Below are 12,385 nucleotides of genomic sequence, written 5' to 3'. Positions count from 1 at the left end.
TTAATAGTTTATTTTCAAAAAAATTTTAAAGGTTTTTATTTATTTGTCAGAGAGAGAGAGCACAAGCACAAGCAGGGGGAGCGGGGAGCCCCATGTGGGACCCGATCCCAACACCCTGGGATCATGACCTGAGCCAAGGCAGACGCTTAACCAACTGAGCCACCCAGGCATCCCTTGATTTTTAATTTCAGCAATTTGAATATGCAATCCCTCTGTCTTCTGGCTTTCACTGTTTATGAGAAACCTCACCTGTTAATCATATTGGTGTTTCCCTGTGTTTTCCCTTATGTCACTTATCTCTTACTGCTTTTACAATTTTCGCCTTACCTTTAGCTTTGAACATCTGTTTTTCTTAATTGGTGTCTGTTGAGCTTTTTTGATGTTTAAAAGTTTTCGTCAAATTTAGATGTTTCCATTCATCTCTTTGAATATTTTTTTCTGCTCCTTTCCCCTCCTCTGCTACTTACATTTTGAGGTACATTGGTATTTTTAATGGTGTCCCACATCTCTCTTCAAGACATTTTTCATTTTTCTCTCTGTTCTTCGGATTGCATAATCTCTATTGATCTATCTTCAAGTTTGTGGATTCTTTCTTTGGCCAGCTCAAATATACTATTGAGTTCCTCTAGTAAATACTTCTCAACTCCAGAATTTCCATTTGGTTCTTTTAAAGTAATTTCTATTTCTTTATTTATAGATCTTTATATGCTATAGCTACCATCTGGGCCCCCTTAAGCAGTATTTACTGCCTGTTTTTCCTGTGTATGCATGACACTTTCCTGTTTCGTTGCATTTCTTATCTTTTGTTATAAAGCGGACATTTTATTATAGTATCTTATAGCAACTCTGGATAATGATCCTCCTCCTATAAGGGATTAGTATTTGCTTGGTTATTTCCCCTGCAGTGTGCAGCCTGATGTTATCTCTTTTAGTCTAGCCACCTAAGGGTTATCTCTGGGTGGGCATAATGCACTTATTGGCAAGATTTTTACCCTTCACCATTGGATGTGTATGTGCTTGGAGGCTGCTATGTCAGGGGGTTTTCTTTTGACCCACGTTCAGCCAGGACTAGTAACTGGGAGTTTCCTTCTCTTTCCTGGGAGGGCAGTTTTAGACATACACATAGTCTTCCAGATTGCCAAGGAGGAGTGTGATTTTATTTTTAAGCCTGTGTTCCTAATAGTCGCCTCTAGATCAGAACAATCTATTGTTCAGTGTTTGGTCAAGTTCCTTGACCCAGCAAAGCTTTTGCTCTGTGTTGATGGGTCTGCATGTACTGGGAAATGCTTTTAAGTCTGCCCCATGTTCTGCTCTAATTGTCCTGAGTAGGTGCAGCCTAGCACATGCACACAGTCTTTTCAATCCCCAGAGTTGACTGTGCTCCCAGGAAGGCTCTTTTTGGTTCCCTCTTGGTTTCTCTTTATTAAAATTCTGGCTGCTCTGCTGCTTTGTTTGCACCAGCTCCGCCTAATTGCTCTCCACCAAGATCTCCATTGTTTTTGACAATGTCCTTAGGGACAAAGTTCTCCATGCTCTTTCAAATGAAGTCAGTCCCCCAGGCAGAGTGGTGGAATTCTTTGTCCTCACTGCATACCTTCCCACTTAGAAAGAACCTGTGCACCACTGAACCGAAGCTGGGGGCTAAAAGGGCCCAGAGTGAAAACACCACTCTATGAGTGGTGCGGCACTGGGGCATGGTGTCAGTTCCTGGTATTCTCAGTTTTCCTCTCCTTGAGTGAAACATCCAAACTTTGAGTAAGCTGGGGTGGAAAAAATCAGGGCCTCACTATTCTCAGCCTGCACACATAATAGTGCCTCCACTCAAAGAATGGAGGCTGGGTGGTGGAAGGTATCACCAGTCCTCTTGGCTGTGCCTGTGTGGAATAAATTTCTGCAACACAGAGTTGGGGGTAAGAAATGCAGGCAGCTACCCCTGCCAAGGTGAAACCACAACCCCGGAGTGGGAGCTGGGGGAGGAGCCCTACCTCCTCCCAACATCTTCACCACACCTGCCTAAATAGAGTACCCAAGGTTGAGCTTCTGTAACACAGACCTGGTATGGTAGAGGATATGCAGGTAATTCAAATGCCAGAATCTTCCTATTCTTACTGATAAGTAATAGGTTTTCTTGAATCAATGTTTTCCCAATTGATATATGCTCTTTGGACAATTTCTAGAGATTTTAAATTATTGTTAAAAAAAATAATTTCAAACAGTTAAGTTGTTTTGCTGGAGAGAAGGTCTACTGAGCTCTTCAATTCAACATTCTGGAAGTCTCAGCCTTCAATATATTTTTAAACTTAGCTTCTGAGTAGAAATGTCCAGCCAAAAGAGAAATGGAGTAGGTGTCAAGAACCAGGGTTTTCATTCCAACTTGGTCGCTAGCAAGACCAGTGATTCCTCCTGAAATTCAGTTTCCGAATGAGGAAATTACATTAAAGGCCTCTATATTCCTTCCAACTCTAAAAATCCTACAATTTTATGAAGTAGAAATGGAATAGAAAGTAATCGGTGAAAAACATTGTTCTGTAGCTGTGTGAGAACAGGATATATGAAAACAATCCACTGCCTTTTTAAACCAAAACTGTTCCAACTTGTTTTTATTTAGAACAATTAATTCTAATTCTACTTAATCAAAATGCTAGTTTTGCATGCTTTGCAGTCAAGAAATTTCTCCACCCCAAAGGTTTCCTTCCTAACCATTAAAACTGAAAAACTTGGGGCAACGGAAAGTTGCCTTTCACTGGTTGGTCATCAAGAATATGACAGCTTAATGCTAAGTGAAAGCACTATAATTTACTACCATTTTACCCACATTATGAACTCTGCAAACAATTACTTTCTCTCTGAGACAATTCCAAGTTTTCACCTTCTGCATAAGGTTCTAAGGCCATACCCCCAGAGTGTCTATTGATTATCCATACTTACTCTGAATGTGTGAATGACAAAATATCAGTTCTCCCTATGCATTACAGAAAAGAGTTGCTTCAATGGGCCACCCATTTCTAGTCACAAAGACATATTGTTTATTTAGTAATGATTATCTGCACAAATTGCTGTAACAATAAAACTGGTAAAGAGCCTCCCTTTTGAGTCATTTTGTCTTAACTAATCAGTTCTAACCAGCTTATTTGACTTAATATTGTCATTTACTATACAGTTTACATTCAAAATCTATATACTCAAAGCAGGGGGGAAAGGGACTTCCTATAATTTAAGAAAGCTGCCAATGCAAATATATTTAAAACCTTTCAACTACTAATCTACAACAGAATATCCTATGATAAAGGCAGAAGGTATATATGAATTATGAATATACACTGGCAAAAGATGCTACTCACCAACACACCGAGCAATTAGGAAGGATGACAGCAAGACGACAACATAGACAAAGTGACCCGGAAACAAGAATTCATATAATCTTTAAATATCTTACCCTTAAGCAAAATTAATTAATTTATTATTTATTTATTTGGGGGGGGGCAGAGGGAGAGAGAGTATCTTAAGCAGGTTTCATGTCCAGCTCAGAGCCCAATGCAGGGCTTGATCTCACGACCCTGAGATCATGACCTGAAATCAAGAGTTGAACGCTTAACAGACTGAGCCACGGAGGTGCCCTTTAAAACTTATTTTTAAACTAGCCATTTGTACAAAATGATCTTTGTCAACATCTAAGGGAAAAGGCAAAATATTTATCTTAAAGGTATGTAAAAGGTGCACATCCCTGTAAAGGAAAAATAAATGCATACTTTGAATTTGTCCAAATGCCTAGGCCTCTTTCTGATTCTCACAGCTGACCCTCAGACTTGAACTGTCGAAAAAATTTCCAAATGAACCTATCTGTCCACCAAGATATTTCTATGTTAAAAACCTTCAGGAAGGCATCAGTTTTTCTGATCCCAAATTACTTGTTTCAATTTAATTTTTGTAAACTGGGATTTGCTTAGGAAGGGAATATGCAATTTTTAAAATAGAGGGATGTAAGAAATAAAACCCTATCATCTTGCTCCATTTTCAGAGCCCATATTCTAAAACTGTAGCTTATTCATCCCAATCCATTAAAAAAAAAGTTTCAACATTTATTTAAAAATTTATACTTTATACCTTTTTATGTGAATATGTAATATTGTAATGTAAAATTATTGTTATAATAAATGCCTTTTTGACATTTTCTTCTCAGTGAATCTTTTGTCTATTATTTCACTGTATAGAACCATCTTAATATGATGAAAATATTTAAGACTTACTTAGTGGCCCTTACAATAAGTGTGTTTTTTAAGTTATTCAAGTTTTTATTAGCTGAAAATACTGGTTAATGACCACATGATCCAGTGGCCTAGAGACCACCTCTAATCATATGAAAAGAAAACAGCTTTTTCAAAAAGAAAAGAAGCTATTCAAATTGGAAAAGAGAGGAGCTTCTAAGTGAACATATACCAACATTTTATTAACAGGTAAAACCTGATCATTTTGTTTGGGCTCTTGTTATGACACATTTAAAGGAACTCATTAAATTACTGAAAAAGGAAGGGATGACCTTGTAATAAATTCTGACGTGTCACTGATTAAAGTCCCAATCATCTAGAGTACATATACATAATCTTCTCCTATTTACCTCAAGGTCATTAATAATTTTTAAGTGGTTGCTGCTTTATATACAAGTGTGAGCATGTGCACACACACATATATGTGCATGCATACATTCCATTTAGTTGTTTCTTTATATAACTTCAGACACCAAAAGCACTAGAGTTAAGATGGAAATAGAAGGGCAATTAACTTCCTAAGCTTTTTAGATCATTCCCAGTATGACAACTGTCAAATTACATCAAGGTTTTAAGTGTTTAAAGAGAAAGGCATAAATTTTGGTCCCAAACAAGAGCAATAACTCATTTTGATGAAAAAATAAAATTCCCATCACTAGAGATGCTGGTTAATGATGAAGAACATTCTACATACATACATGAGAATTAAGGTTTTTCCTCCAAAAGATATACAGTGGCAAAGACTTTAAAAAATGAAAGTGTAGGTATCTATCACTGAAGTATGTCAGTGGGGAGGGAGGAGAAACAATGAACCTACACTGTCCTCTTAAAAAAAAAAAGAAATGGATACTTTCCATCTAAACTGTCAGCATAAAGGAAATTTAAAAAACTATTAAAATTTGGAATCCAATGTAATTCATCTGGTTATGGATATCAAATGGCTATCAGGCCCCCAAAATGGAAATGGGGCAAAGTGAAATAGTAACAAAAACGATGCTTTGGGCACAAATAAGGCAGTAACAAGAAAATAATTCGTGGCTAAATACAGACATCACATGAAATATTGTGAAAGATGTAAAACTCAAATTCCTTTTCAAATAAATCTTACCTAAAAAAAGGATTATAGAAATGGGAATGTATGATTTCTTTTTTAATAAAACAATTCTGCTTCAGTGCAAATGTGTCAAAAAAAAATGTCTTGTGCAACTTAGCAGGAACAGTTTCCACAGCCTTTCACGCTGTTGACAATTTCTTCTTGTAGTTTCTTCCTTTCCTCCTCTTTGGACACATTTTCTTTCTTTGCATCCCATGTGGGGTTATTATGGTTCTGCACACGGCTACTCTGTGTATGCCACATTTCTGAATAGATACTGCCAGGGTTTGCAAGCAAACCATGGTGGGTACCACGTTCAGCTATCTTACCCTAAAAAGCAAAAGCAAGAGAAACATAGAAAAAGGTCATATAACTAGCATAATAACTGAAAATACATAATAATTTCTAACTAATGATTTTGAAGGATTTGCATTCATTAAAATACCTCTCCCAATTCCTCATCCATAGTATAAGTAGGAAAAATTGAGGTAGGAATGCTTTCTTCCCTGTTAAGCTATTAGTCCAGTGAACAAACAAAAAGCTATGAAATTCCATATACTGTAAACCATTTCACTTAAATAAAATTTTAATGTTTTATTTTTAATTCTGAAGGGCAGAAAAGGAAGGTGAAAAATTTTTAAAGGTAACTGTAATTGGTAAATATTTAACCAAAAGCATTGTTATTTATTACAGGGACATAAAAATAATACCCTGAAATCGTTATGTATACTTTAAAATAAAAAAGATTTCTCCATGAAAAGCTACTTCTTTCAGTAGCTATTTTTGTTAACAATGGATATTAAACTTAACATTGCAGATTTGGTATAGATTCCAAACTCTTATCTACAATTAATTTGTCTCTTGACAGCTACTGTTAAACATGGTGGGAGACAAAAGGAGTTTTGTCACTTTTACTGGTACTCCCAGTTTTAGGACCTTTACAAATATACCCTTAAGCAAAACAACTAAAATTTGTTCCCACATCTGAGTGGTTAATTTAAGACTCCTCTTTCATTGCTAGCTAGGCAGTTTAAAAAAGAACTATTTTGCTCAGCTATTTAAATTCCTCTGGATTGTGAATAACACAGTTCTCAACCTTGGTATGTGTGGACCACTTCATTGGCACAAAACTCCCCATGGGTTACATGTTTTATATTTTTCTATTTACCACTGTCAAAAACAAACAAAATCCTCCGTGAAAACTTCATCAAAAGCTACTAGAAAAAATGGAATTATTTTTGTGGAAATACCAATGAAATAAATCACAAATAATTACCCTGTAGTAAAAATGTATTTTAAATTATTTTTATTTGTATTAAAGTACAAATGTATATATCCTAAAAAGTTAAGATTAAAAATCTTATAACAAAAAGGTCTTTTGTCTCCTCCTTCATGCCTATCGCCTTCCTATCCCCAAATTCATAGCTATTTCTTCGGTATTTACACATACATATATGCATATATACATGTATTATGAAATTCAGCACTCCTATACTATCCCACATTACCACTGTTTCATTTTTACACTCTTCCAATAACATTGATTATAGCACAAGTGTTGTTTAAGTTAATATTCAGTGTTTACCTTATTATGACCATGTAAAGTATTACCTGTTGAGCCAAGTAGATACTAGAATTTTATATATTTTTTCCTGTAAAATTTTTTATTCTTAGTAATTGCCTTGTTTTTTCATTTTCTAATTTTTCTATGTCACTATTGGTAATTCTCTCTAAACTTTCTTCCAGAATTATAAAGCCCATCTGAATACTATTTTTCTCATAATCAATTATATTAGGTAATCTATTAGTTCAATCCTCCATGACTACCTCCCCTTTGAGACATTCCTCTCACAACTTTTAAGGTTGTTTTATTTATCCTCAACTTTGAAATTTTATGATAATGTGTTCTGGTGTGTGTGTGTTTTCCTTTCCATTCATTGTGCTGGGTACTTGGTGGGCCCTTTCAATCTGGAAACTCATGCTTTTCCCAGTTTGGCAACTACACCACATTTTTCTCACTTCATCCTCTCTCTAAATTTACACTATTTTTTTGCTAATTCATTTGAGAATGAGTTACAGACATCATTACATTTCACTCCTACATATTTCATTAGCATGTATCTCCTAAAAACAAGAATATTTTCATACTGACTAGAATACAAATATTATCACACCCAAGAAATTTATCTAACATATAATCCATAGTCAGATTTCACCTACTGTCCCAATAATATATCCTTTATATACATATTTTTCCACCCAGAATCCAATCGGGATCAATACATTGAATTTATAAGTTTTCAAGTCTGTGTTAGGTATGTGTTACACTGACATTTCTAAAAATCCAGGTGCGGTTTTTTTTTTTTTAAGATTTTATTTATTTATTTGACAGAGAGAGAGAGAAAGAGACAGCGAGAGAGAGAACACAAGCAGGGGGAGTGGGAGAGGGAGAAGCAGGCTTCCCGTGGAGCAGGGAGCCTGATGTGGGGCTTGATCCCAGGGCCCTGGGATCATGACCTGAGCCGAAGGCAGACACTTAACGACTGAGCCACCCAGGTGCCCCCAGGTGCGTTTTTAAAGAATGCCATTTAAGTTGTTTTTGTTTAGTTGTTCCTGATTATTAGATTCAGGCTAAACATTTTTGGTAGAAATACAATATAGGTGATGATGCGCCCCACTGCATCAGGTCAGGAGGTACACAATGTCAATTTACTCCACAATTAATAAGAAGTTTGATCATTTGGTTAAGGGAATTACATTTCTCTATTTTAAAAGTAATTTTTCTCTTTGAAATTAATAAGTAATCTATGGGTTACATTTTCAAACTGTGTAAATATTCCATTCCCCAATAATTTTTTCACCATTTGGTTTTAGCAACCAGTGATGATCCTTACCTGAAGTCATTATTACAATGGTAGCTGCAAAATATGACTTTTTTCTAAATTCGTCATTCTTTCTACAAGTGTTAGTTGGCATTCTTCTTAAAGAAGAGCTTTCCCTTTCCCCATACTTTTGTATTGTTGTGAAATTATAGGTTAGGTTTTTTTTTAAAGATTTTATTTATTTATTTGACAGAGAGAGACACAGCGAGAGAGGGAACACAAGCAGTGGAAGTGGCAGGCAGAGGGAGAAGCAGGCTTCCCACGGAGCAGGGAGCCTGATGTGGGGCTTGATACCAGGACCCTGGGATCATGACCTGAGCCAAAGGCAGACACTTAATGACTGAGTCACCCAGGCGCCCCTATAGGTTAGTTTTTTATTGAACATATCATAATTCATTAAGTATCATTATTTTTTTTTTATGTTCGAATTATCCCACATTGGGCCAGTGGGAGCCCACAAAAAAATGGTTCTTGTGTCTTTGTGATAGGTATTCATTAGTTTTCTCACTCCAGATACTGAATCAGTCATATATTCAAAGAATTTTGGTTCCTTTTAGTGAGGAACAGTATTTAGTGCTCAAGATCTATGTGCCTGTTATACTTATTACTACTGGGATTTCACTGCTTCTAGGCCTTTTCACTGAAAAGTTAGGAACTTTATCATCTTGAATTCATACTGATAATTCTGTTCCAATATAACATCACAAGGTTGCTCCTCTTCTTCTTGCATTCCATTATTATTATCTTGACCACTGTTTTACAACATGGGTATATTTACTCATATGCTCACTCTTAAAATATACAGAAAACAATTTCAAATAGGCTACTTCCATACTACTAGTAATAACAAAATTAGGTTCAAATTTTGATTTATTTTTGTCCTTATATTCCACCAAGGGTAAATAATCAGAGTAATGTGTTCAACAGTTACTTAGATTGTTTTTCTTCTGCATGTCTTGTTATCAATTTGTTATGCAGTTAGTTTCACTTCTTTCTGTTTGTAATCACTTTTTGCTTTTCCCCATCCTTGCTGACTTTCAAAATTTTAAATATATAAAAACACTGCCATGGTTCAAAAGTAAAAATAATAAAGTAGCTAAGATGGTAGAGTAGGAGGACCGTAGGCTTGCTGCATCCCTCAAACACAGCTAGATAAATATCAACTCATTCTGAATACCCAAGAAATTGACCTGAGGACTGACAGAACAAACGGCACAACTAGAGGGAAAGAGGAGGCCACATCATGGTAGATAGGAGATGCAGAGACCTGGTTTGGGGAAGAAATGGATCATGGATGCTGCAGAGGGGAAGGCGCCCAGGTTGCAGAGGGAGGCGAGAGAGAGAGAGAGAGAGAGAGAGAGAGAAGCACAGAGGGGATCACACAATGAAAACACTTCCCAAACCCATTAACTGAGAAACTGACAGGATGATTCAAAAAGTACACACTGCACTGCAACAGGCAGGCAAGAAACCCAGACACAGACAGAAAACAATAATCTAAAACACACTTAGTGTGCATGAAGGGACTTTATTTGCTCCTGTGGGAGTGCTTCCCTGACGAACTGCCCTCTCAGGGGACAAAGGAACTGGCTGGTGCCACTTCCCTCCACTGGCCTTCAGCATCAACTAATAACTTCAGTAAATAGAAGAGTGACAACACAGGCTGCTTAATTGCTTACACCAACCCTGCCCCTCTGCTCTCTACTGGTATTGCTTCTCTCAGGCAAGTGTGCCTGAGAACCAGCACAGCGGGCTCCTCCCCCAGAAAACCAGCACAAACCTCCACAGGCACCATATCTACTGACCACAGACTTCTGCAAATCTTCAGCTCTAGTGGAAATGGCACCAGGTCTTTTTAAACAAGCAGACAAGAGCACAACTAATTAAAACTTGCCACACTCTGGCCAAGGTCCAGACACTACTCACTGCAGGCAAGGAGAAACTCTGCAGAGTACTGATCTGAGGGATAGAGCAGCCATAAGACAGCAGCAGAGTGCACACAGCAGACAGCAGAGACACTTCCTGAAGCGACAGGCCCTGGACATTATATGACCTCTTCTTCATAAAGTCATTACTCTCAAAAGCAGGAAACATAACAGGCTTTCCTAACACAGAGAAGAAAATAGATACCTCAGCCAAGACTGAGGAATTCATCACAAAAGAAAGAACAGGTCATGGCCAGGGATCTAAACAAAATACATGTAAGTAACACACCTGACCCAGAAATTAAAGCAACAATCTTAAGGATACTAGCTGGGCTTGAGAAAAGCATAGAAGAGACCTGGGAGACGCTTAACCACAGACATACAAGAGCTTAAAAACAATCATGCCAAAATGAAAAATGCAATAACTGAGATTCAAAACTGACTGGATGCAATGACCACACGAAAGGAAGAAGAAAAGAAACGAGTAAGTGATATACAAGGTACAATTATGGAAAATAAGGAAGCTGATAAAAAGGGGGGAAAAATCTAGGGACACGAAAGTAGACTAAAGGAACTCAGTGACTCCATGAAACATAATTACATTTGTATCACAGGAGTCCCAGAAGAAGAGAGAAAAGGGGACAGAAGATTAATTTGAGGAAATTAGAGCTGAAAAATTATAATCTGGGGAAGGAAACAGACTTCCAAGTCCAGGAGGCACAGAGAACTCCCATCAAAATCAACAAAAGCAGGCCAACATCAAGACATATTGCAGTTAAATTAACAAAAAAGCAGAGATATAGAAAAAAAATCCTAAAAGTAGCAAGACAAAAGGAGTGCCTAACTTAAGAGGGAAGACAAACTATATTAGCAGCAGACCTGTTCATAAAAATTTAGCAGGCCGGAAGAGAGAGGTATGATATATTCAATGTGCTGAATGGGAAAAATATGCAGGTAAGAATACTCTATCCAGCAAGGCTGTCATTCAGAATAGAAAGAGAGATAGAGTTTCCCAGACAAACAGAAACTAAAGGATTTCATGACCACTAAACCATCACTGCAAGAATTATTAAAAGGAAATTTTTGAGTGGGAAAGAAAGACCAAAACTGACAAAGACTAGAGAGTAACACAGAAAATCTCAAGAAACAATGACAAAACAAGTAATAAAATGGCACTAAATTCATATCTAACAATAATTACTCTGAATGTAAATGGACTAAATGCTCCAATCAAAAGAGATATGGTGTCAGACTGGATGAAAAAAAAAAAAAAAAACAAGACCCATCTATATGCTGCCTAGAAGAGACTCATTTTAGATCTAAAGACACCTGCAGATTCAAAGTGAGGGGATGAAGAAATATTTACCATGCAAATAGACTTCAAGAAAAGCCAGAGTAGCAATATTTATAACAGACAAACTAGACTTTAAACCAAAGACTGTAACAAGAGATGAAAAAGGGCATTATATAATAAAAAAGGGGTCTATCCAATAAGAAGATCTCCCCCACCTTGGAAGCATTCAAATACATAAAACAATTAATAAAAAACATAAAGGAACTCACTGATAATACAAAAACAGTAGGGCATGCTTATATCAAGGGACAGATCATCTAAGCAGAAAAATCAATAAGGAAACAATGACTTTGAAGACACACTGGACTAGATGGACTTAACAGACAGATTCAGAACACTGCATCTTAAAAGCAGCAGAATACACATTCTTTTCAAATACACATGGGACATTCTCCAGAACAGATCACATACTGGTCACAAATCAAGCCTCAACAAGTACAAAAAGAATGAAATCATACCATGCATACTTTCTGACCACAATGCTATGACCTTGAAATTAACCACAAGATAAAATTTGAGAAAAACCACAAATACTGGAAGGTAAATAACATGCTACTAAACAATGAATGAGTCAACCAGAAAATAAAATTAGGAAAAAACACAGAAACAAATGAAAATGAAAACATGGCAGTCCATAACATTTGGGATGCAGCAAGAACAGTCATAAGAGGGAGTATATAGCAATACAGGCCTACCTCAAGTAGAAAGATCTCCAATATGCAACCTAACCTTACATATAAAGGAGCTAGAAAAAGAACAACAGTCATGAAAACTGGGTGTTATACGCAACTAATTAATCAGTGAACATTATATCAAAACCTAAATACATTGGCTTAATTGAATTTAAATTAAAAAAAAGAAAAAAA

At 36.5% G+C, this 12,385-nt stretch overlaps 1 protein-coding gene across 2 annotated transcripts in view; it reads right to left on the bottom strand.

Moving 5' to 3' along the window:
* Positions 1 to 3,566: 3,566 nt before the first annotated feature.
* The window catches only part of ABCB7 (ATP binding cassette subfamily B member 7), a 162,001-nt gene continuing 153,182 nt past the window's right edge, over positions 3,567 to 12,385 (bottom strand). For both annotated transcript variants that reach the window (XM_032387827.1, XM_032387828.1), the window contains one exon: positions 3,567 to 5,688. In XM_032387827.1, coding sequence (XP_032243718.1) covers positions 5,473 to 5,688 — 216 coding nt within the window. In that variant the 3' untranslated portion in view covers positions 3,567 to 5,472. The remainder of the gene's footprint in view (positions 5,689 to 12,385) is intronic.

Source organism: Phoca vitulina, unplaced genomic scaffold (genome assembly GCF_004348235.1).
Source record: "Phoca vitulina isolate PV1807 unplaced genomic scaffold, GSC_HSeal_1.0 scaffold51, whole genome shotgun sequence".
Lineage (NCBI taxonomy): Eukaryota > Metazoa > Chordata > Mammalia > Carnivora > Phocidae > Phoca > Phoca vitulina.
The sequence above is the reverse complement of the archived record's forward strand: the minus strand, read 5'-3'. Positions and strand labels throughout refer to the sequence as shown.